Raw genomic sequence first — 27348 nt, 5'->3', positions numbered from 1 at the left:
AGCTACTTACCAGCATGCTGGAAAAAGCACACTGCTTTGTGACTGAATGGCAGTGTAAATTTAACTTTACACTATTTTCTGATAAATGAAAGAATCCAACAGCAGTAGCTGCTTTTCATTTAGGATGAACAAGTTGCACTGAAAATAAAGATAATGTGACGGGTGTCCAGTACACATTCTGAGCAAAGTTATTATTTTACTTTCCATCTCCTTTTGTTTTTCTGCTATCATCAAGCTGTAATGATATACGTTTTAGAAAATTCAACATCTACTCTCTCTGCACAGATTCCCAGGAAACCACCGCAGGAGCTTTTACCAAAGCAAAGAAGCTGTGAAGCCTGTGAAGACAGACCCAACTTACTGTAAGTCATTGTTATTTATTCTGCGTCAATTGAGCATTTCAGGCACACAAAAACCCTGAGCATTTCCTAAAAAAGTGCACGATCAAATAATGCATATCTCAAATGTAAAAAACACTTTAGAATGAGTAGATCACTACATACAAATTGATAGCATCATAACTCAAAACACTCAATAAAAGTTAATCACTACCTATTAAACAAACGTTTCCCTTTTTAAAGACATTACAGGCTAAGTAGAAGGCTCTTGGATCGCCTCTTCAATGAGGCCACCCTTGATCCAGCACCGTATGTGGGGAAGCAGCGTGAGCTTTCCATCCCAGGACCCCTGTCTGCCCAGTGTGAGAGGCCTGGTCTGTCCATCCCAGGACCCCTGTCTGCCCAGTGTGAGAGGCCTGGTCTGTCTATCCCAGGACCCCTGTCTGCCCAGTGTGAGAGGCCTGGTCTGTCCATCCCAGGACCCTTGTCTGCCCAGTGTGAGAGGCCTGGTCTGTCCATCCCAGGACCCCTGTCTGCCCAGTGTGAGAGGCCTGGTCTGTCCATCCCAGGACCCCTGTCTGCCCAGTGTGAGAGGCCTGGTCTGTCCATCCCAGGACCCCTGTCTACCCAGTGTGAGAGGCCTGGTCTGTCCATCCCAGGACCCCTGTCTGCCCAGTGTGAGAGGCCTGACAAGGAGGGGGCCATAGCTGGATTTGTCTCCCGCTTCAATCTTGGGGGTGACTGAAGCCAAGTGGGTGACTGAAGCCTGCTTGATTGAAACAGGGTACATGGGTCAACATCCTCTCCCACTCCCCTCCCCACCATTTTCTGTAGTTAGACTAAGTAATTAAGTTTCATGTGATATGATAGCAAATGTTGTTACTTTGTAATGTTTTTTTCAAGCATTCGAACGGGAGATAAGTGTTCCAAATTGTACAAATTGGGGTCCTGCACACGTTTTATGTCAAATGATGTCTCCCCATTCTTTCTCATCTCTATTTCTCATGAGTGTTCATGTTGACCACCTTTTGTACGCTGCTGGTACTCCTGAGGAGGTTGGTGGCACCTTAATTGGAGAGGACAGGCTCATGGTAATGGCTGGAGGGGAATCGTTGGAATGGTATCCCATTTCATTGCTCCGTTCTAGCCATTATTATACCTCAGCAGCCTCCACTGTGGTACTCAGGTTAATTATCTATGCATGGTCACGTTACCCCTACCTGCATGTACATATTAGCTCATATTATCTCAACTAACCTGTACGCTCGCAAGCTGACTCGGTACTGGTACCACCTATATATAATCTCATTATTGTTATTTTCTTGTGTTTTTTTAAATACCTTAGTTAATAATAGGTTTTTAAAAATCTAATATTTTCTTAACTACTTTTTCAAAAATTCTGCATTGTTGGTTAAGGGCATGTAAATACGCATTTCAATATAAGGTCTACCTGTTGTATTTGTTTACCTTATTACCTGGCAATGACCATGTGGGTGTTTCAAAGAGCTGTCAGTCAAAGCAAGCTCATTAATATAAGCTCCCCACCCACTCAGTGTGTTTTTTCATGCTTCCTGATAGTTAGAGATGAGAAGAAAGGTACAATTTCTGTTCTGACCATTTTATAGCATCAAAATATTAAGGATGATGTTTTGGTCATTACAAAGCTATTTTTACTTGAAAATAGGATGACTGTGTGGGACCTTTAAATGTACAGAAGGCAGAACATTTTCTCCAAAACTAAATATTTGTGTTGAGCAAGTGTTGATATTAGTTGGCAGGGTTTTTTACTTCAACATGATTGTGTTTTGATGTATTTCTAATACAATATCTTTGAATCTTTTAAGACTTTTTCAACCTTTGTTCATCACTGATTTGTAGGTTTGAAAATGATTTAAACGTTTATATATCCCTTAATTTCTCAAACATATAGACTCTTAGCTTTTATTTGACACACATTTTGACATGCTCCTATGAACCTCACATGTTGGTGCTCATGGGTCCTTTTACAGGAAAATAACCTGTGGAAATTTGTTCCTTGGAAACCTTTTCCAGTCGAAGGCACAGCATCAAATAAACGTACTATCGTGTTAATCACTGTTTGTCCTCCTGCGGCTGTGCAACCACTGCCAGTAACGCTCTCTGATTTACCATACTGCTGGTTTACGGTCATCCGGGAAGGAGCGTCGGTTGGGAATGTTGGTTGCAAGAAGAATGATTGACAGGAGTGACATTCAGTTCCCAGATAATCTTAAACCTCTATTGTCAACAGTAAATGATCATGGAGTAATTAGGTCCTTCAAAATACATTAGCTCCATAAATCGACTGTGATGCTTCACATTTTAATGTTCTGGTTTGTCCTATTGTCACAGATCCCTCCCAGTACTGTTGCTCATTCCGTGCACCAGTTGTAGAGGTCTACGTCACCGGCCTCTAGGCACTGAACTGTCATTACGCACACCTGGTTCCAATTCAGCCTTTGCTCATTACTGATTTGTAGGATTGAAAATGATTGAAAATGATTGAAACATTTATATATCTCTGACAATTTCTCAAAAATATACTCTTAGCTTTTATTTGACACAATTTGACATGCTCCTATGAACCTCACTGGTTGTATGTTCCTAAATGTGCCCATTGTTTCACCATTGGGCTGTTGATTATTGTTCCAATGTCCGTCCGTTGGTCGTGTGAGTACCTATGCTGTGTGTTTTGGCTTTTGTGCCGTGTGTATTGCACAGGTGATTACGGGTCATGTCCCGTGTGGTATCATTGTGCACTTGTGTATTTATCCGAGGTACTTCTTGCTCTTTTGTTCATCAACTAGTGCTGCTGATGTAAAATTTTGGTGCACAAAAGTTGTGAGAAATAAGCTTTTTGGGTGTGTGAAACACTTTACATGTGGCGTTTATATTTTTGTTCAGTATATGTAAAACATCTCTTTAACATAGAAGGGAACAATGATTCAAGGTTGACAATAAACACCTATTTTTCAGTGTGTGAGTGTGTGTGTGGAAATCAGAGACTTGACATATGGTTGCCTGCCCATTCCCTCTTGCACAAAAATCTTTTCAGCCCTCAAACAAAAAGAATGGAGAAAAATATGACAGGGGGGATATTGTGGAAGATTGCTCTGATCAGCTAATGTTTAATACAAGTGAATGGGAATTGTGCCCTGAGGGGATAGAGAGTAACTCTTGTCTCAGAGCCTCAATGTACACTTAATTCACTATCTTACCTCCATACTCAACACTAAAATTATTCTCCTGTCAGAGCTGCTGCATTTCCTTGATTGACTCCTGTAGTGCAGAGACAAGGCTGCTAACCTCTGACCAGTCTGACTAGCACTGTTTCCTCCTTTATATGTGCGTGTCTGTGTCTGCTTGCGAGCATGCTAGTATGGATGTGTGTGTGTGTTTGTGTGCGTCTGCCTGCAAGCATATGTGTGCGTGTGCGTAAGTGTGTGCGTATTGTGTGTAGTACAGCACAGTACATGCACATTTTTTTTCATCATGAAATGAGATTCTCCAGATTTACATTACCAGTCAAAAGTTTGGACATACCTACTCATTCCAGGGTTTTTCTTTATTTATACTATTTTCTAGTTAGTTCCATTCCACCTGCATAGGAGTGGATGGACTTCAACATGAATATATGCAAAGTATTGCTGTGTTCTGCTTATGTAAAATTACACTGCTGTGGTTCTCGTAAGGATGACTGTTTCCCATAGCATGCTGTGGACACACAGTACCTGCCAAAAGTTTGGAAACACCTACTCATTCAAGGGTTTTTCTTTATTTTTTAAAACTATTTTCTACATTGTAGAATAATAGTGAAGACATAAAACTATGAAATAACACATATGGAAGCATGTAGTAACAACAAGTGTTCAAAATCTCAAAATATATTTAATATTGTAGATTCTTCAAAGTAGCCACCCATTGCCATGATGACAGCTTTGCACACTCTTGGATATTCTCTCAACCAGCTTCATGAGGTAGTCACCCGGAATGCATTTCAATTAACAGGTGTGCCTTTGTGGAATTTGTGGAATTTCTTTCCTTCATAATGCATTAGAGCAAATCAATTGTGTTGTGACAAGGTATGGGTGGTATACAGAAGATAGCCCTATTTGGTAAAAGACCAGGTCCATTTCATGGCAATAACAGCTCAAATAATCAAAGAGAAACAACAATCCATCATTACTTGAAGACATGAAGGTCAGTCAATGCATACAATTTCAAGAGCTTTGAAAGTTTCGTCAAATGCAGTCGCAAAAACCATCAAGAGCTATGAGGAAACTGGGTCTCATGAGAACCGCTACAGAAAAGTAAGAATCAGAGTTGCCTCTGTTGCAGAGGATAAGTTCATTACAATTAACTGCACCTAAATAAATGCTTCACAGAGTTCAAGTAACAGACACATCTCAATATCAACTGTTCAGAGGAGACTGCGTGAATCATGACTTCATGGTCGAATTGCTGCAAAGAAACCACTACTGAAGGACACCAATAAGAAGAGATTTTCTTGGGTCAAGAAACAAGAGCAATGGCCATTAGACCGGGGGAAATCTGTCCTTTGGTCTGATGAGTTCAAATTTGAGATTTGTGTTTCCAACCACCATGTCTTTATGAGACACAGAGTAGGTTAATGAATGATCTACAGATTTGTGGTTCCCACCGTGAAGCATGGAGGAGGAGGTGTGATGGTGTTATGCTGGTGACACTGTAAGTGATATATTTACAATTCAAGGCACACTTAACCAGCATGGCTACCACAGCATTATGCAGCAATATGCCATCCCATCTGGTTTGCGCTTAGTAGGACTATCAATTGTTTTTCAACAGGACAATGAACCAAAACAAACCTCCAGGCTGTGTAAGGGCCATTTGGCCAAGGAGAGTGATGGAGTGCTGTATCAGATGACCTTGTCTCCACAATCACCTGACCTCAACCCAATTGAGATGGATTGGGATGAGTTGGACTGCAGAGTGAAGGAAAAGCAGCCAACAAGTGCACAGCATATGTGGGAACTCCTTCAATACTGTTGGAAAAGCAAGAGTGTGCAAAGCTGTCATCAACGCAAAGGGTGGCTACTTTGAAGAATCTCAAACGTAAAATATATTTTGATTTCTTTTTGGGTTACTACATTATTCCATGTGTTATTTCATAGTTTTTATGTCTTCGCTATTATTCTATAATGTTAAACAATAGTCAAATAAAGAAAAAACCCTTGAATGAGTCGGTGTGTCCAACCTTTTGGCAGGTACTGTCCACAGCATCCTATGGGAAACACACATTCTTACGGGAACCGCAGCAGTGTAGTTTTACATAAGCAGAACACACCAATATTTTGCATATATTCATATTGAATTCCATCCACTCCTATGCAGGTGGAATGGAACTAGCTCAATGCCAAACTGTGATCACTGTGCTGGGTATGGTGTCAAGCAATGCAGATGTAGAAGCACGGTGGCTGGATAAAATTCCATAAAAAGGCAGGAACCTAGGAGGAAACCTAGAGAGGAACCAGACTGAGGGGTGGCCAGTCCCTTTCTGGTTGTGCCTGGTGGATAATATAAGAGTACATGGCCATTAAGGCCAGATTGTTCTTCAAGATGTTCAAACATTCATAGATGACCAGCAAGGTCACAGTGGTTGTAGAGGGTGCAACAGGTCAGCATCTCAGGAGGAAATGTCAGTTAGCCACCCCTATGTCTGGTTCCTCTCTAGGTTTCTTCCTAGGTTCTTGCCTTTCAGCTGGGCCTAAAGTAATGTATAAGAGATCATGTAAAAGATTTTGCTGTGACTCTTATGTGGATGGTGTTAAAAATATGTGTTGGTCTGATGTGATTAATGAGGAGCATCCAGATGCTGCACTTGAGGAATTTATGAAATTGGTCCTTCCAATTATTGATAAACATGCACGTATTAAGAAACTGACTGTTAGAACTGTTAAGGCTCCATGTATTGATGAGGAATTTGAAAACTGTATGGTTGAAAGAGATGGGGCAAAAGGAGTGGCTAATAAGTCTGGCTGCACATCTGACTGTCTTACTTACTGCAAATTGAGAAATTATGTGAATAAACTCAAATAAAAGAAGTAGAAACGGTATTATGAAGCCAAGATCAATGATATGAAGAATTATGGAAAAAAATAATTTTGGAACACTTTAAATGAAATTATGGGCAGAAAGACAAATTTAACTCCATCTTTCATCGAATCAGATGGCTTTTCATCACAAAACCATTTGATGTTGCCAATTACTTTAATTATTATTTCATTGGCAAAGTGGGCAAACATAGGCAGGAAATGCCAACAACAAACAATGAGTAATTGTATTCATGCATAAAAAAACGAATAATGAAAGAAAAGCATTGCAAGTTTGAATTTTGTAAAGTCAGTGTGGGAGAGGTGGAAAAATTATTGTTATCAATCAATAATGACCAACCTCCTGGCATTGACAACTTAGACGGAAAGCTACTGAGGATGGTAGCTGACTATAGCCACTCCTATCTGTCACATTTTTGATCTGAGCCAAGAGGAAATTCTTTGTCCTCAAACCTGGAGGAAAGCCAAAGTAATTCCACTACCCAAGAGTGGTTAAGCGGCCTTTACTGGTTGTAACAGCAAACCTATAAGCTTGCTGCCAGCTCTTAGCAAACTGTTGGGAAAAAATGGTGTTTGACCAAATACAGTGCTATTCCTCTGTAAACAAATTAAGAACAGACTTTCAGTATGCTTATAGAGAAGGGCACTCACCATGTACTGCACTGACACAAACGACTGATGATTGGTTGAAAGAAATTGATAGTAAGAAGATTGTGGGAGCTGTACTGTTAGATTTCAGTGCAGCCTTTGATATTATTGACCATAACCTGTTGTTGAAAAAATGTATGTGTTATGGCTTTTCAACCTCTGCCATATCGTGGATTCAGAGCTATCTATCTAAGATAACTCAAAAGGGTTTTCTTTAAGGGAAGCTTCTCTAATGTCAAACATCTAACGTGTGGTGTACCACAGGGCAGCTCTCTAGGCCCTCTACTCATTTATATTTTTACCAATGACCTGACACTGGAATTAAACACAGCATGTGTGTCCATGTATGCTGATGATTCAACCATATACGCACCAGCAACCACAGCTAATGAAGTCACTGAAACCCTTAACAAAGAGTTGCGGTCTGTTCTGGAATGGGTAGCCAGTAATAAACTGGTCCTGAACATCTCTAAAACAAAGAGCATTGTATTTGGTACAAATCCTTCCTTAAGTTCTAGACCTTAGCAGAATCTGATAATGAATGGTGTGGCTATTGAACAAGTTGAGGAGATTCAATTACTTGGCGTTACATTAGATTGTAAATTGTCAAGTTCAAAACATATAGATTCAAGGGTTGTAAAGATGGGGAGAGGTCTGGCCGTAATAAAGAGATGCTCTGCTTTTTTGACACCACACTCCAAAAAGCAAGTTCTGCAGGTTCTAGTTTTGTCTAATCTTGATTATTGTCCAGTCGTGTGGTCCAGTGCTGCAAGGAAAGCTGCAGCTGGCCCAGAACAGACTGGCACGTTCTTCTCTTCATTATAATCAGAGGGCTGACATAAATACTATGCATGCCAGAGGAGAGACTGAATGCATCACTTCTTCTTTTTATGAGAATCATTGTGTTGAAAATCCCAAAGTGTTTTCATGGTCAACACACAAAGCTCTGACACACACTTATCCCACCAGACATGCCACCAGGGGTTTATGCACCGTCTCCAAATCCAGAACAAATTCAAGAAACCATACAGTATTATATTGCCCTTATTGCATGGAACTTCCTTCTATCTCATATTGCTGAAATAAACAGCAAACCTGGGTTAAAAAACAGATAAAGCAACACCTAGCGGCACAACGCCTCTCCCCTATTTGATCTAGATAGTTTGTGTGTATGCATTGATATGTAGGCTACATGTGCCTTTTTTTTAAATGTATGTAGTTATTATCTCGAGCTGTTCTTGTCTATTGATGTTCTGTATTATGTCATTCTGTATTATGTTTCATGTTTTGTGTGGACCGCAGGGAGAGTAGCTGCTGCTTTTGCAACAGCTAATGGGTATCCTAATAAAATACCAAATACCAAAATAGCCGAGCATTCAGAGGTCGAGACAACAGGTGTGGTAGAGAGAAAGAGAGTTGTTGCAACAAGAAAAGGACAACCAGCAAAGAACAATCACCAACCCATATTTATTTATTTTCTCTTTTTTACTTTAACTATTTGCAAATCGTTACAATACTATTTATATAAATAATTACATTTGAAATGTCTTTATTATTTTGGAACTTCTGTGAGTGTAATGTTTACTGTACATTTTTGTTTATTTCACGGTTGTTTAATATCTAATTCACTTGCTTTGTCAATGTTAACATGTGTTTCCCATGGCTTTAAAGCCCTTGAATTGTATTGAATAGAGAGAGAGAGGGAGAGTCCCCCTGGCACATAGACCATTGAATATTTAGTAAAAACAATAGTGGTCTTAAAACAGAACCTTGATGAACACCGAAACTTTTATTTGATTTGTCAGAGGACAAACCATCCACAGAGACGAATTGATATATTTCCAAAAGGTGAGATCTTTAAAAATATTTTTTGCGTACACCAGTGAGGGTTTCCAATCTCTTCAAAAGAATGTGGTGATTGATGGTGTCAAAAGTGGCCAGATGAAGGACAGATGAAGAGCCTTTGTCTGACGCCATTAAAGGGTCATTTTCCACCTTCACAAGTGCAGTCTCAGTACTATGATTGGGTTTAAAACCAGACTGAAGAATTTTGTATGAATTATTTGTCTTCGGGATGGCAGTGTTGCCGTGCAACAGCTTTTAATTTTTTTTAAGGAATGGGAGATTTGCCATAGGCCGATAGTTTTTTACATTTTCCGGGACAAGGTTTGCCTTTTCAAGAGAGGCTTTATTACTGCCCCTTTTAATGGGTTTGGTTCACATCCAGAGGATAGGGAACTCTTCAACATGGAAGAGTCAAGCACAGGAAGTAGCTCTTTCAGTAGTTTAGGTGGAATAGGGTGCAGTATGCAGCTGGAATGTTTAGAGGACATGACTATTTTAGTGAAAGTGTCTAGAGGTACAGAATTAAGAAACTTGAGTGTCTTCATTAATCCTAGATCCTGGCAATTCTGCGCAGACTGAGCTTTGGAGAAATACAGTGCCTTGCAAAACTATTCATCCCCCTTGGCATTTTTCCTATTTTGTTGTATTACAACCTGTAATTTTAATGGATTTTTATTTGTATTTCATGTAACCACAAAATAGTCCAAATTGGTGAAGTGAAAGGAAAAAATTACTTATAAAATGACAAATTGGTGAAGAATGTATATTTTTTAAATAACTTGCTTCAATAAATACAAAACTAAATTAAAACGAAAAGTGGTGTGCGTATGTATTCACCCCCTTTGCCATGAAGCACTTAAATAAGATCTGGTGCAACCAATTTCCTTCAGAAGTCACACAATTAGTTAAAAAAAAGTCCACCTGTGTGTAATCGAAGTGTCAAATGATCTGTCACATGATCTCAGTACATATGCACCTGTTCTGAAAGGCCCCAGAGTCTGCAACACCATGAAGCAAGGGGGCACCAACCAAGCAAGCGACACCATGAAGATGTGGAGTTGTGGAGAAGTACATATCAGGGATGGGTTATAAAAAAATATCAGAAACTTTGAACATCAGAGCACAATTAAATCACAATTAAATCCATTATTAAAAATTGAAAGAATATGGCACCACAACAAACCTGCCAAGTGAGGGCCGCCCACCAAAACTCAGGGACGAGGAAAGGAGGGCATTAATCAGAGGCAACAAAGAGACCAAAGATAACCCTGAAGGAGCTGCAAAGCTCCACAGTGGAGATTGGAGTATCTGTCCATAGGACCACTTTAAGCCGTACACTCCACAGAGCTGGGCTTTACAGAAGAGTGGCCAGAAAAAAAGCCATTGCTTAAAGAAAAAAATAAGCAAACACATTTGGTGTTCGCCAAAAGGCATGTGGGAGACTCCCCAAACATATGGAATCAAGGTACTCTGGTCAGATGAAACTAAAATTGAGCTTTTTGGCCATCAATGAAAACGCTATGTCTGGTGCAAACCAAACACCTCTCATCACCCCGAGAACACCATCCCCACAGTGAAGCATGGTGGTGGCAGCATCATGCTTGTGGGGATGTTTTTCCATCGGCAGGGACTGGTCATAATTGAAGGATTGATGGATGGTGCTAAATACAGGGAAATTCTTGAGGGAAACCTATTTCAGTCTTCCGGAGATTTGAGACTGGGACAGAGGTTCACCAGCAGGACAATGACCCTAAGCATACTGATAAAGCAACACTTGAGTGGTTAAGGGGAAATGTCTTGGAATAGCCTAGTCAAATCCCAGACCTCAATCCAATTGAAAATCTGTGGTGTGACTTAAAGATTGCTGTACACCAGCAGAACCCATCCATCTTGAAGGTTCTGCAGCAGTTTTGCCTTGAGGAATGGGCAAAAATCCCAGTGGCTAGATGTACCAAGACATACCCCAATGAGACTTGCAGCTGTAATTGCTGCACAAGTTGGCACTACAAAGTATTGATTTTACGGGGGTGAATAGTTATGCACGCTCAAGTTTTCAGTTTTATTTCTTGCTTGTTCCACAATTAAACATATTTTGCATCTTCAAAGTGGTAGGCATGTGGTAATGTGGTAAAGTGGTCATTCCAAATTGTAAGGCAACAAAATAGGAAAAATGCCAAGCAAGCCACTGTACGCATATTCAAAGAGAAGTCTAATTTGCTTTTTAATGACCATGATCATTTTGTCGAAGAAGTTCATGAATTCATCACTACTGTAGTGAAAGCCATCCTCTCTTGGGGAATGCTGCTTTTTAGTTAGCTTTGAGACAGTATCCATTTGGGGGGGGGGGGGGGGTTGTTTTTATTCTCCTCAATTAGGTTGGAAAAGTAGGCTGATCGAGCAGCAGTGAGCACGCTACTGTCTTTATAACTAGTCGAAAGACTTGCAGTTTGGTGGAGCGCCATTTCCGTTCCAATTTTATTGAAGCTTGCTTCAGGGCTCTGGTATTTTCTGTAAACCAGGGAGCTGTAAACAAGGCTGCATAGGTTTCATGACTAGATGCGCAAAAGACAAAAACGCAGTCTTTTTTTTGGTACATTGAAATTTGTTGTTGTAAATGTTAGCAACACCTCCGCCTTTGCGGGATGCGTGGGGAATATGGTCACAAGTGTATCTGTCACGCTGTTGTAAAGAATTTGGAGACAGGCGCAGGAATGCACAATAAGGGGTTTTAAAACACCCAAAACAAACACGTGTACATAACACTGGGCTGTACCCAAACAAAAGAGCGAGGGTAAACCTCGTTGAACGACACGATACCCGTAATACACAATAAATAAAACACACAGCATAACAGCTGCACCAACACATAGGTACTCACACAACCAGTGGACATGGGAACAATAATCAGGACAATGGTGAACATAGGGCACACTTATACAATTACTAATCAAATGGAAATAGGGACCAGGTGTGTGTAATGACAGTTCCGGAGGGATCCGTGACAGTAACCAGGAGGAGAGGCCTCATTTAACATAGTAAATTCATCAGGCTTGAGCCATGTTTGAGCCAGGCCAATCACATCAAGGTTATGATCAGTGATTCGTTCATTGACAATGACTGCCTTGGAAGTGAGGGATCTAACATCAGGTAGCCCTATTTTGAAATGTGAGATATTATCACAAACTCTTTCAATAATGACAGGAATGGAGGAGGCCTTTATTCCAGTGAGATTGCTAAATCGAACACTGCCATGTTTAGTTTTGCCCAACCTAGATTGAGGCACAAGAAGCAGTCTCAATGGGGAAAGCTGAGCTGAATACACTGACTGTGCTAGTGGCAGACTACACTAAGCTGACAGGCTGGCTAACAGCCTGCTGCCTGGCCTGCACCCTATCTCTTTGTGGAGCTTGAGGAATTAGAGCCCTGTCTATGTTGATAGATAAAATGAGAGCACCCCTCCAGCTTGGATGGAGTCTGTCACTCCTCAGCAGGCCAGACTTGGTCCTGTTTGTGGGGGTCCCAGAAAGAGGGCCAGTTATCCACAAATTCTATATTTTGGGAGGGGCAGAAAATAGTTTTCAACAGTGATTGAGTTGTGCGAGTCTGCTGTAGAGCTCATCACTCCCCCTAACTAGGAGGGAGCCTGAGACAATTACTCGATGCTAACTCATCTTTCTAGCTAAATTACACGCTGAAGAATGTCGCTCTTGTATGTCACGCTTGTTGACCTCTGACTGTTTCATCCAAACATCGTTGGTGCCAACATGGATAAAAATATCCTTGTACCATCTACACTCCCCAGTTTTAGTCTCAGCCAGCACAATCTTCAGATTAGCCTTTACGTCGGTAGCCCTGCCCCCTGGTAAACAATGTATGATTTCTGGATGATTCTTTTAAAGTCTAATATTGCGGGTAGTGGAGTCGGCAGAGACTAGGGTTTTCAATTTGTAAGCGCTAATGGTAGGAGGCTTCGATGACTCAGACCCCGTAACCGGTGGAGGAGAGACCAAAGAAGGCTCAGCCTCTGATTCATTGCTTAATGGGAAGAAGTGGCTAAAAGTTTCTGCCGGCTGAAAGAGCGACACCGGTTGAGCATACCAACAGCATTTCTTTCTAGAAACCTTGAGAAAATTGTCTGGCTGCGGGGACAGTGAGGGTGGATTTATATTACTATCTGTACTTACTGGTGATACAGACACTGTTTCATCTTTTCCTACACTTAAATTGCCCTTGCCTAATGATTGCATCTGAAGCTGGGCTTGCAGCTCAGCTATCATCACCATAAGGCAATAGTTCTCCTGTATAGTATGAGTACAGCGACTGCAATTTGATGGCATTGCATTAATGTTTCTACATAGCTTTTTCGGCTGGTGGAATTCCTGTAGAACCATGTCCAGACAAAGCATTCGGGGTGAAAAAGTTGAATGGAAAAAGTTGAGCAAGGAAAAAATGAAGACTTTGGTAAATGTGTTAAATGCAGAGTTTTGATTAAACAGTTATTAAAAGTAGCAAACGAAAAGTTTGGCAGGTAGCAACAAACAGCACAGCAGCACGGAGACAACGTGGAAGTGTGACATCACAAACAGTCTTTTAAGAGTGTACATGTTTTATTTCTCGATTAATAATACATTTTATAGAGCATCTCTCTAAGCAGGAGCATGCTGCATGAATAATTCAGTGGAGAGGGGGAGATTCGTAATGCGTTCAAACGATGGCAAAACTTTTCCATATCAAACACACACTGATGAAGCATTTGGATGGTGGGGTGTATATGAGGACAGAGAATGATCAGAGGGGTGCGAGGACAACACATTGCCCCAATGTAATCATGTCATAATTGTAATAATGCAATAATGTCAGCTAATTCCTCACAAAGCATCACTGGGAGAGCATCGTCAGATGCTCCCTCTGTCAAATGTGTTTCTCTGTATGTGCACATAATGCCTATGTGCATGTGCTTGTGTGTACGCATGTGTGCACGCATGTGTGTGAATCTAAGATTGCGGTGCCCTATGTGCTTGTACCCTAGTAGTGTCTGTATGTCTGTCTGTGTGTGTATGCTTTCCTGTCTCCAGCATACTGATGCCTTCGCTCTTCTGTCTCACTCTCTTCCTCTCTCCATTTTCTCTCCCCTCCTTCCCCTCTCCCTCTCCTCCTCCCTCCTTCCCCTCTCCCTCACCTCCCCCCTCTCTCTCGCCCACATACCCATCCCTCTCTCCCTCCCTCCCTCTCTCTCTGCTTAGTGGAGATCAGTGGAGCGGCACAAGGGAATAGGCCTAATTAAACACAAGGCCTCAGCACTGTAGCCAGACTCTACAGTAGCCACACTACTGCATCCCGGACCTGCCTCTCTTACTGCCTGCCTCTCTGTCTCCATGTCTGCCTGTCTCCCCATCTGCCTGTCTGCTTACCTGCCTTACTGCCTGCCTGCCGTTGCCATGATCACACTAAATGCCAGGGAAGCAGCACCTAGCTTGTCGTCCTTCCACATTGCCTATATTTAGAACCAGAGAGAAGTGGAGAGGAGAGGAGATGTAGTCAGCAGCTCAGCAATTAGGTACCGGGGAACAAATGGATCGTACCTGGGCTTTTTTATGATATACTCTCCGGGAGCTAATGTGGGATTTGAGGAATGATAGGTCTTAGGTTGACAAACCTGTTGATATACTGTAGGCCTCATTTACTTTTCTTTAGCTCAGCAGTTATAAAATGTGTTAATTGTGAGAGTCAAATAAAAAAATACATAATTTAAACCTTCATTTAACTAGGCATTTTCACGTTTGGATGAAAAGTGTGCCCAGAGTAAACTGCCTGCTACTCAGAATCAATTGCTAATATATGCATATCATTGGTAGATTTGGATAGAAAAACACTGACGTTTCTAATACTGTTTGAATGATGTCTGTGAGTATAACATAACTCATATGGCAGGTGAAAACCTGAGAAAAATTAAACCAGGAAGTGGGAAATCTGAGCTGTGCAGTTTTTCAACTCTTGGCCTATCGAAAACACAGTGTCAATGGGGTCACGTTGCACTTCCTAAGGCTTCCACGAGATGTCAACGGTCTTTAGAACCTTGTTTTATGCTTCTACTGTGAAGTGGGGGCTCAAAAGGATTATTTGATTCAGTGGTCTGGTAGAGTGCCACAAGCTCATGACGCTCGTTCACGTGAGAGTTAGCTCGCGTTCCATTGCATTTCTGAAGACAGAGGAATTCTCCGGTTGGAACATTATTGAAGATTTATGAAAAACATCCTAAAAATTGATTCTATACTTCGTTTGACATGCTTCTACGGACTGTAACGGAAATGTTGGACTTTTTGTCTGCTCGTGCGTCATGAAGTTGGATTACTGGGCTGAATGCGCTAACAATTTGGATATAAATTATGAACTTTATTGAACAAATCAAACATTTATTCTGGAACTGGGATTCCTGGGAGTGCATTCTGATGAAGATCATCAAAGGTAAGTGAACATTTATAATGCTATTTCTGACTTCTGTTGACTACAACATGGCGGATATCTCTTTGGCTTGTTTTGTTGTCTGAGTGACTTACTCAGATTATTGCATGGTTTGCTTTTTCCGTAAAGTTTAAAAAAGATCTGACACAGCGGTTGCATTAAGGTGAAGTCTCTTAAATTCTGTTAGTAACACTTGTATCTTTTATCAATGTTTATTATGAGTATTTCTGTAAATTGATGTGGCTCTCTGCAAAATCACTGGATGTTTTGGAAGTAAAACATTACTGAACTTAACGCGCCAATGTAAACTGAGATTTTTGGATATAAATATGCACTTTATCGAACAAAACATACATGTATTGTGTAACATGATGTCCTATGAGTGTCATCTGATGAAGATCATCAAAGGTTAGTGATTAATTTTATCTATACTTCTGCTTTTTGTCACTCCTCTCATTGGCTGGAAAAATGGCTGTGTGTTTTTGTGACTTGGCTCTGACCTAACATAATCATATGTTGTGCTTTCGCTGTTACATGTTTCTAAAAAAATATTTTTGAATTTCGCGCACTGAATAGCCATAAGAAGCCATAAGAAGTGAAGAACAACTTCTTATTTACAATGACGGCCTAGGAACAGTGGGATAACTGCCTTGTTCAGAGGCAGAACGACAGATGTGAACCTTGTTGGCTCGGGGATTCAATCCAGCAACCTTTCGGTTACTGGCCCAACGCTCGAACCACTAGGCTACCTGCCGCACCTATTAACAAGAACAAAGTTAGTTTTTTTGCAATGTGCTGTAAATTGAAAACTGTGAATTATGTTTTTTATTTTACAGAAAGATAACCTTATGCATTCAGCCAAATGACTTAATTCTCACAATTACAAGAACACATTTACTTAAGAAAAAATACTCTTTAAAAGAGCATATATAAAAAGAGTGATTGAAGTTCATCGAGCTACTGATAACAGCCAAGTACCAATTATGTGGCTGTCTCCCACAACAAAACATGTTTACCGAGGCTCAATGCTAAACTAAGGGCAGGGGCCAAATGTTGTCAGCTTCTCAAAGGAGCCCAGGAGAGGTGATAAGGGTGGATTATTAAACAGGCCTGGAGCACAAACACCATACAAGGAGTCTGAAAGCAACAACATTTGTAGTGTATTTCAACAAAGAAAGTTAATGATAGAACATAGACCAAGGGCCAGACTCAGAAGGCTTTTGTAAGTGCAGAGCAGGGTAGTGATGTCTCTATGACTTCTTCAGCCAACTTTCTTTGACACTCCTCTGAGGCAGTCCCATCCCTTCAGTCATTTAAGAAGGAAGTGTTGAACACAAATAAATGACCAGTTTTCTGCAACTTGTACTGTACTGGACAGTATTGCACCTGCCTCCAGCAAGAGGTGTACCACACCGTGTATTCAGCTCCCTCAGGAAATCAGGTAGGGTGTGTGTTTGTTTTTGGTGTGGGTGAGGTGGTTGAAAGCAAAACAAGTCTCGACTTGTAGTCTCACTATCTGACTATTCTTTGGCCGTAGTGAAATTACAAAATGCCAACATCAGAGGCATTTCAGGTAATCTACACTAATGGTTACATCCTAATGATGACAATGAATTCCAATCCCTTAACATTGTATATTAGGCTAAACCCCTTGACCTTTATGGTAACATTTAAAGAGAAAATGCACTCAAAATGATGATGTAGCCGGTGACACCTTACATCTTGAAAGTCCAACATCTTGAAAAGTCAACATCTTGAAATGAAAAAAATACAATTATATTGTTTTTTCAAGTAAACGATACCATCTCCGGTAACAATATTCTTAAACCACTCATAGCAGGATAGGAGGACTCCATTCACATTGTGATGTGTATCTGACATTTTCCAGTGGCCCATGACTCTGTGGGCTGTGATTGCCATATTGGCAGCAGGGAATATCCCAGCAGTGTTTTCTCTCTCGCTCTCTTCTCTCTTCCCAAGACCCAGACAGACTGTGGGCACGACTTACTGGAGCGCATTCTAGAACTGGGACATAGACAGCAGCCAATAATGACAATGCACACATCTGTTTACAATCTGTGTGTGTGCTTGTTTATTTGTCCTGGTGGCGACTGCTCTCTGAATCCTGCGGCATCCTCCTTGATCCAGGACCCTACAGACCTGATATTCTGTCTCAATAAATAATTCATAACATCAAATGATTTATCCCCAAAAAGCGTGAAGCATGATGTTGATGTGAGTCTGATCATAAGGGATAGCCCTTGAATGAGTAACTGTGGACTCACACTCTCCTTCACACTGTCCAACCTTTCGAGAGTGATTAGGCAGTGATCCTACTGTCTATTCCAGGTTGCTGAGGTGACTTCACAGATTCGTTAAACCATGCATTTGAGACCACAAGCGAGCAAGAGTTGTGCTAATCACTGCCACTCCATATTCATGCAATCAGAAGAGTCCATTTTAAACATTCACTGATAGCATGGGATATGAAACACTTGCGATCTTTGGCCGCAAAGGTCTTTCAGAACTGATAAGAAACATGCATTGGCCTATTATTCACATCTCTTTCACAAACCTTTGATACATTTGCCTGAAAGTGCTGTTTGGGTTATGTATATACAGTGTAATCTGCCAACCTTTCAATGTCAATTTGATTGTCAACCAAATGAGTCAAAGAAGAATGACCAACCAATTATTTAGCATTTCTGTAAATGCAATTTTGTACACATGAAGGGGAAATGCTCAGTAGCAGCAGCATAATGGTCAGGCATGCTTTATAACCAGCCTGATGTTGGCTATTCAAGCAGGTGAGGGTGGTGCTCGTCTATTCAGGACAGATATTCCACACTAGGATTGATTTAAAAAACATACAGTGCCTTGCAAAAGTTATCATCCTCCTTGGCATTTTTCCTATTTTGTGCATTACAACCTGTAATTTGAATGGATTTTTATTTGAATTTCATGTAACCACCATACACAAAATAGTCCAAATTGGTGAAGTGAAATGAAAAAAATGACTTGTTTCACTAAATTAAAAATTAAAAATTAAAAGAAAAGTGGTGCGTGCATTTGTATTCACCCCCTTTGCTATGAAGCCCCGAAATAAGATCTGGTGCAAACAATTACCTTCAGAAGTCACATAATTAGTTAAATAAAGTCCACATGTGTGCAATCTAAGTGTCACATGATCTGTCACATGATCTCTGTATATATACACCTGTTCTGAAAGGCCCCAGAGTCTGCAACACCACAAAGTAAGGGGCACCACCAAGCAAGTGACACCATGAAGAAAAAAGAGCTCTCCAAACAGGTCAAGGACAACGTTGTGGAGAAGTACAGATCAGGGTTGGGTTATAAAAAAATATCAGAAACTTTGAACATCCCACAGAGCACCATTAAATCCATTATTAAAAAAGGGAAAGAATATGGCACCACAACAAACTTGCCAAGTGAGGGCCGCCCACCAAAACTCAAGGACCGGGCAAGGAGGGAATTAATCAGAGAGGCAACAAAGAGACCAAAGATAACCATAAAGGAGCAGCAAAGCTCCACAGTGGAGATTGGAGTATCTGTCCATTGGACCACTTTAAGCCGTACACTCCACAGAGCTGGGCTTTACAGAAGAGTGTCCAGAAAAAACATGGCAGATTTATGCCCCCTTTGGAGGAATTGGGTACCCCTAGTAAACTGAAAAAAAAATTGTCAAAAATTGCTAATATATGCATATATATGCATATATAATTATTATTGGATAGATAACACTCTAAAGCTTCTAAAACCGTTGGAATTATGTCTGTAAGTATAGCAGAACTCACAGGGCAGGCATTCTTCCAAACTAGTTTTGTGGTCATGAAAGTTGGAGCAACTTTGACGTCATCGCCCCCACCCTTCCCAACCACTTATGGATCTGGGGGACACTCGTTCAAATCGCGCGAGAATTGGCCCTATGGGAGTGATTTGAGTAAGTGCCGCGAGAAAAAACCTGTGCGTTAGGGCGCGAATTGGTCACAGCCATTCCTTTGTTCCAGTACTCTGAAAAAGGACCAGACGATGGCCGGTTGAATTTACATTTGTTTTGTGTGTTTAAAACATCATAAAGCTTGCTTCTGCACTTAGTTTGACCTGTTTAGTCGACATATAATATGTAATTTTGAAGTTTTGATGCGCAACTTTTCCGGACCAGAGGACATTTTGGGTGCATTTCAGCTGATGTTATTAGCAGTAGCTAATACAAAGACGCAAGACTTGAAACCAAACGATGTATTGGGTAAGTATGAAGCCTTCCAGAACATTCTGAACGAAGACCATCGAAGGTAAGGGAATATTTATGCTGAAATCTGTGTTTCTGTTGACTCCAACATTACGGAGAAATGTAGCTTGTATCTGAACGCCGTCTCAGCATATTGAATAGTGTGCGATTTCTGTAACGTTAAAAATAAATGTAACAAAGCGGTTGCATAAAGAAGCAGTGTATCTTTCTAACTATATGTAGAACATGTATATTTAGTCAAAGTTTATGATGTCTATTTACGTTATCTTGCCGCGCTACCTAGATTTTCTGCGGACATTTTTTGAAAATTCGTTTTTTTCAGTTTTATACACAAGACAACACAAAACAATATAAATAATATCCTCAACTTGAAAAGCGGAAGGCTACAAAGGTTAAAGGGCAATCTGTAGTACAGGGACAGAGCAAACACCTCACCATTGTGCCTGTAAGCAGTCAAGGGATAGGGGTGGAGAAATGCAACCAATCACAGACAGTCATGGCCACAGACCGACCATCCACTGGACCAATGTTTTTTTTTTACAATGCTTTAAAATAAAAAAATATATAAGCATTTTTTGTCAGCATGAACAAAATTAAATAAAAAAAAAACAGGACAAACCAGCTCACATTTTATTCACCCCCCCCCCCCCCCCCAAAAAAAAAAAAAACCACAAAGAAATGCTCATCCAACCTTAAGTCACTTCAGTCACAGGGGAGTCAAATACACACTTATTTTTGTTTTAATATGAATGCCATCAGAGGATAGACTGTTTATTAAAGTAAGACCGGAATGGAGCCCAAGCCTCATAAAAGAGTTTGGGGTTCCCACGTGTATTGAATTAAAAAAAAGTCTACTTTCAGAGAGCACAACACATCTCTAACCCAATATTTATAAAACGGGGGAGCTGCCATCTTCCAGTTCTGTAGGATTAGCCGTCTAGATAAAAGAGTTGTATAAGCAACAGTGTCCGACTGGATTCTTGATAGGGGGGTACCTATGGGCAGTACACCAAAAAGGGCTGTAAGGGGAGACGGATCTATAACAGTGTCATATATATCAGAGAAACACTTAAATATTAATTCCCAGAAACCTGACAGTTTATGACAGCCCCAAAACATATGCAACAGTGTGGCTGGTTCCTTTTTACATCTGACACAAATAATATTCTTCCAAGTTTGGCCCCGGACCAGTGGATACGGTGAACCCCCTTGAATTGAATGAGGTTGTGTCTAGTGCTAAAAGAGGACGAATGCACCCAAGGCAGCACAGATTCCCAGGTGTCTTCCCCAAGTTCCAAGGGGAAACATTCAAAATGTATTGGAGTGGCTTAGTCAAATCCCAGACCTGCTGTACACCAGCAGAACTCATCCAACTTGAAGGAGCTGGAGCAGTTTTACCATGAAGAGTGGGCAAAAATCCCAGTGGCTAGATGTGCAACATTTATTGATACATACCCCAAATTACTTGCAGCTGTAATTGCTGCACAAGGTAGCTCTACAAAGAATTGACTTTAGGGGGGTGAATAGTTATGCACCCTCAAGTTTTCAGTTTTATTGTCAAATGTCTTGCTTGTTTCACAAAGTGGTAAGCATGTTATGTAAATCAAAGTTACAAATCTCCCAAAAATAAATATTCCAGATTATAAGGCAACAAAATAGGGAAAATGCCAAGGGGGGTGAATACTTTCACAAGCCACTGTAGTAAAAACAGCTAGCTGGAGCCATCTGAGCAGTTAGTTTCTGAACCCCCACCCACTAGTGATTGACTGCTGGTTCCTCAGTCCAGGACTTCTATTCATATTAATCACCACCACATATAGTATTATAAAACTGGTTGTTTGGATCCTGATTGGACAAGCAGTGTTCCAAGCCTGGCTATATTGGCCTGTCACAGGCACACTATGGCTGCTAACAGTTCCGTCTGAAAATGATCACTGTGCCCTCATAAGAATATCATGTTCATGTTGCTGTCTGAATCATCTCTTGTATTTATCTCAACTGAAACATTTTAAAGTTTTTCTTTATTTTTACTATTTTCAACATTGCAGAATAATAGTGAAGACATACAATCTATGAAATAGCACAGGTAATCATTTAGTAACTAAATATTTTTTAAACAAATCAAAATATATTTTATATTTGAGATTCTTCAAAGTAGCCATCCTTTGCCTTGATGACAGCTTTGCACACTCTTGGCATGTTCTAATGTATATACATACATATATACACACACACACACACACACATATATGTATAACATCTCTCTGGAGATAGAGAGAAACAAATTACTCTGATATGCTAGATGTATGGCCCTATCTGGCCTGGTGGAGATCTTATCTGATCTGTGTCTGGTGCCACAGAGTCATACATCTTACTTCACAAGTGGGAACTCTGAGGACAGTCTATGAAACTTCTTGAATCTCACCATGGCTTAACAGTAGCCCTATGGAAGTGCAGCTGTAAAGTGACCACACAGGTCATTGGAATTAAGTGGTGCAGTGGTCTAAGACACTGCATCTCAGTGTAAGAGGTGTCCCTGCAGTACTGGTTCAAATCCAGGCTGCATCACATCTGGCTGTGATTGGGAGTCCTGTAGGGTGGTGCACACATGGCCCAGCATTGCCTGGGGTAGGTGAAAATAAGAATTTGTTCTTAACTGACTTGCCTGGTTAAATAAAGGTTAAATAAAACATTGTAAATAAATCTCTGAATAATAACATCTACTGTGCAACACGCATGCATTCAATGCAATATAGGCATGAGGAACATAAAGAACATGCACATGGTGTATCTGAAATATACGTAAGCTTTAGAAGTACTGTAACAAGATAATTAGGCCTAAATGTAATTGCTTGCAGTCAATCATCATAAGGTAACTAACTGTAACACCCTGATTTTTCACTTGTCTCCACCCCTGACCACGTGTCTCCAATATCACCTGTGTTGTCTGTTGCCAGTTCGTCTTGTCAAGTCTTACCACCATTTTCTCCCATTTCCAGTATCTCTAGTTTCTATTTTATAGTCCTCCTGGGTCTGACCATTTTGCATGTCTTGACCCTGAGCCTGCCTGCCATTGTGTCCCTTATTGATGCTGACTTGGATTACCAACCTCTGCCTGCTCTGGACCTGCCATTTGCCTGCTCCTTGTTTTGTAATAAACATTTGAGATTCGAACTGTCTGCCTCCTGTGTCTGCATCTGGGTCTTATCCTGAGGCGTGTTAGTATGAACTGGCCATGACTGACTCGGCAGACTCAGACCAGCTCCGCAACTCCGTCTCCTCCCAAGGAGCCACCATTAGAAAACAGGAGATACTTCAAAATCTTATGGAAGGATTCCAGACCTTGGCAGAATGCCATGACTCCACTTTCAATACATTGCTGGAGCAATTCTGTGGATTATCTATTAGGCAGCCAGCCACAACAGTAACCTCCCAGCCTCTCAGTAGTGGAGTTTCAGGAACCTGTTTGGCATTTCTCTCCCAGTGGTCCCTCATCTTCGAGCTGCAGCCATTTTCTTTTCCTTTGGACCGCACAAAGATAGTGTACCTTATAACGCTGATGTCCGGGAGGGCTCTCGCCTGGGCTACGGTGGTGTGGTAGCAACAATCCACTGTGTGCTTCAGTGTGGAGGAGTTCATGGCAGAGGTAAAATAAAAGGTGTTTGATTCTCTGTTGTCTGGGTGAGAGGCTGCTCGGAAGCTACTCTTACTACGTCAAGACTCCCGTAGTGTGGCAGACTGCAGTCCATGTCCACACGTTGTCTGCCGAGAGTGCCTGGAACCCGGAATTCCTGTTCGACACTTTCCTTCATGGATTATCGGAGGAGGTTAAAGACGCACTCGTTGTCTGGGAGCTGCCCATGGATCTCAACTCTCTCATTGCCAAGACCATACGTTTAGTGTCTTAGCTCTTATTACTTATTTATATAATAAGAAAGACTCTGAATACAAGACATTGAACTGGAGCTTCACATTTACGAAAACAAGTTAGTACCAAGAACAACACAGCGCATGACCAAGGGTGCTCCATCCTTAAAGGGGACATCAGTAATTAACAGAACATAACATTCCTTCTCTTATACAATCAGAGTTACTTTTACCAAACCACAACTGAAACATTTCCCAGAACTTGTTGTAGTTATTTAGCATCTTTTAATTTGAACTTTAACAGTTTGTTTTTGTTTGTTTGTTTATAAGTCCAGTCTGTCTGGTGGACGGTGCCTTTGTTCTGGGTAGCGCCTAGGATTGTCTGGAGGCTCCTGAACATCCTCAGTGTGTGCTTGTTCCATTATAGCTTCTGCTATAGCAGCACCTTCATCAACACGTTCCCTTCATTCAGCCTGGGGTCTCTTTACTGCCCCATCGTCCTCTACAGTTTCCTGTGTGTCACTCTCAGGAACTCTCTGTGCCTGTTCTCTCTCGATTGTTGTGCTGTTTTCCGTGGAATGCATTTGGTTAATGTGACGCCGCCACATTATGTCTGGGCTCACTTGAACCTGGTAAGTTCCCGTTTGTGTATGTACGGTCCCTCTTGTCCATTTCCCTCCTCTTCTGTAGTCTCGCACCATCACTTCCTGTCCTGTTTGGAGATGGCGTTCCCAGCTACTGGAGAGCATCTTAGCTTGTTTCTTCAGCACTTCATTACGCCTGTTTGGCTTCATGATGTCCAGATGTGTGCGGATAGGCCTCCCGAACATCAGTGCGGCTGGGCTTTCATTTGTCGTGGCATGTGGGGTGTTTCAGTAGGAGGTCAGGAACTTGGCCAGTTTTGTTTGCAAAGTCCCTTCGTCTCGTTTTGCTGCACAGTGTCCTTGCTTTAGGGTTTGCACAAAGCGTTCTGCCAGCCCATTGGTGGCAGGGTGGTACGATGCTGAGGTTGAGTGTTTGATTCTATTTACTGACATGAATCTTGTAAACTCGTCACTTACAAAAGCTTGCGCGTTGTCACTTACCAGTTGCAGCGGCAATCCGAAGCGCGCAAACGTTGTTCTGAGACACTCTATCGTCTGAGCTGAGGTGGAGGAACGCAAAACACCTCTGGCCATTTGGAATGGGCATAAACTATAACCAGAAACATGTGCTTTTCAAAAGGACCCGCGTAGTCCACATGAATTCTCTGCCATGGCTCTGTGGGCCATTCCCATGGGTGGACTGGGACAGGAGCAGGCATGTGGAGGGTTTCCAAACATCCGCTACAATTCTTTGCCATATTTTCTATCTGTTAATCCAGACCTGGCCACCAGAAGTGGCTCCTTGCGAGCAGCTTCATTTTGACAATTCCAACATGACCTTCATGTAGTTGCTGCAAAACCTGATGTTGGCATTTCTGGGGTATCATGACTCTCATTCCCCACATCAAACATCATTGGTACGTTGTAATTTTGTTTCTCCTCTGGAAGTACGGAGTCAGCTCCTTTCTGCTAGTAGCTGGCCATCCTGACCTGGTGTAGGTGTACACTTTTGACAAGGTCACATCTTTCCCTGTCTCCTGTTTGATAACTGTGTTTGTGACCGGTAGTGCCTCGAGCTGAGAGGTATGGAAAATGTCCACTGCATCCACACTCCTTTGTCTTTCTCTTGTACAGGGCAGTCTGGTAATCCATCTGCATTTGTGTGGAGGGACGACGGCTTAAACTCAATGTCATACATATGACTGGCAAGGAACAAGTCGTATCGCTGTAACCTGGCTGCTGTCATTGCCGGAATGCCTTTCTTTGGACTGAAAATGGAAAGCAACGGCTGGTGATCCGTAACCGGTGTGAAACACTTGCCATATAGGTATGCGTGGAATTTCTTTACGCCCCACACATGTACCAGTGCTTCTTTGTCGATTTGTGAGTAGTTTTTTGCTGCATCATTCAACGTTTGTGACGCAAATGCAACTGGCCTCTCTGACCCATCTTTCAGTGTGTGAAAGGACGGCCCCTAAGCCATAAGGGGACGCATCACAAGCCAACTTCACTGGCAGTTTAGGGTCGTAATGCATCAGGACCTGTTCAGATGTGAGGAGCCGTTTTGCCTCAAGAAATGCATTTTCACACTGTTCTGTCCACCGCCATGTCCTATTCTTTTCCAGGAGCTGATTGAGAGGCTGGAGTACTGCTGAAAGGTTTGGGAGGAATCTTCTGTAGTAATTGATCAGTCCCGTAAAATATCTCACTTCTGTGATATTTTGTGGTCGTGGTGCCTGTACCACTGCCTCGATTTTGTCCTGTGTTTTGTGCAATCCATTGCGGTCGATTTCATGTCCACAGAAGACAATCTTGTCTTTGAAGAACTCACACTTCTGTAAGTTTGCCTGTAGACCACACTCGTTCAGTCTTTTCAGGACCTCTTCCAGGTTAGCCAGGTGTTCTTTGTCGATGTGTCCTGTTATGATCAGGTCATCCAGGATACACTGGGTTCCTTGGATTCCTTGTAAAATCTGGTCAATAGTTTGTTGCCAAATGGCTGGGGCCGATGCAATACCAAAAACCAGGCGGTTATACCTGTATAGACCTTTGTGTGTGTTTATTGTCAGGTACTGTTTGGAGCTCTCTTCAACCGGTAGCTGCAGGTAAGCCTGTTTCAGATCGATTTTACTGAAGTGTTTCCCACCAGCTAGTGCAGCAAAGATGTCATCCAGACGTGGCAGGGAGTACTGGTCCACATACAACATTGAATTCACAGTTACGTTGAAGTCCCCACACATTCTAACAGACCCGTCTTTCTTCACAATAGGAACTATGGGTGTGGCCCATTCGCTTCTGTCCACTTTCGTCAGGATCCCTGTATCCTGCAAGCGATCGATTTCCGCTTCCACCTTTGGTCTCAGGGAGTATGGAACAGATATGGCTTTGCAGAATTTCGGGGTTGCGTCATCTCTCAGTACAAGTTTTGCTGTGAAGCCTTTTACTGTTCCCATCTGATCACTGAAAACTGTGTTGTATTTCTTCCGCAAGTGTTCCAGTGTTTGGTATGTGCTTTTCTCTTTGGACTGGAACGTGTGGAGCATTTTCAAGTTACACCAGTTCAGCTTTATTTTTGAAAGCCATTCCCTGCCAAATAATGGGGGGCCAGTTCCAGGCACCACATACAGCTGTAACTGCTGTGTTTGCCCCCCATACCGCACTCCGACCTGCAACGCCCGCATTGGGCTCAATCTCTCTCCTGAGTAGGTCTTCAGCAACACATTTGTGTTCTTCAGCTTGGTAGCCTTGAAGTGCTCAATGTAGACAGTAGTGGAAATTATAGACAATGCAGATCCTGTGTCCAGTTCCATTTTGAGGGGTTTGCCTTCAATATCTGGTGTCACCCATATTATGCTACTGCTGAGAGAAGTCACTGTGTTTAACTCCATTGTACCAATTAATCGTTCATCTGAATCACTGCCACTGTTCTCTGCTAGTGCATTCACAGACGCTTTAATTTTTTCAGTTTTCCTGTTGTGACTGAATTTTGCTCTGCATGCTCTTTGAATGTGCCCCCTTCTACTGCATTTGTGACAAATTTTGTCTTCAAAACGTCAGTCCTCTGCTCTGTGACTATCTGTTACACCTGTTGCATTTTTCGGCCACACGGGGGCACTGTCGGCTGCGTGAACTTGTGCAGGGAAGTTTGTGATAGGTCAGTATTTCTTTTACTTTGCAACTCAAATGCATCTTTAGTCGAGATTTCCATAGCTACAGCAATTTCA

The 27348-nt window shown here is 41.7% G+C and overlaps 1 protein-coding gene across 1 annotated transcript in view; it reads right to left on the bottom strand.

Annotated features, from left to right (window-relative positions):
• LOC118965633 (uncharacterized protein K02A2.6-like) overlaps positions 1-27010 on the bottom strand; it is a 30961-nt gene extending 3951 nt beyond the window's left edge. Inside the window, exons 1-2 of the mRNA XM_036986881.1 lie at positions 25867-27010; positions 24626-24734 (exon numbers count right to left, since the gene is read on the bottom strand). Coding sequence (XP_036842776.1) covers positions 24626-24734; positions 25867-26934 — 1177 coding nt within the window. The 5' untranslated portion in view covers positions 26935-27010. The remainder of the gene's footprint in view (positions 1-24625; positions 24735-25866) is intronic.
• Between the last annotated feature and the right edge of the window lie 338 nt (positions 27011-27348).

Source organism: Oncorhynchus mykiss, chromosome 8 (assembly GCF_013265735.2).
Source record: "Oncorhynchus mykiss isolate Arlee chromosome 8, USDA_OmykA_1.1, whole genome shotgun sequence".
NCBI lineage: Eukaryota > Metazoa > Chordata > Actinopteri > Salmoniformes > Salmonidae > Oncorhynchus > Oncorhynchus mykiss.
Note: the sequence above shows the minus strand (reverse complement) of the source record. Positions and strands in the feature narration are given on the sequence as shown.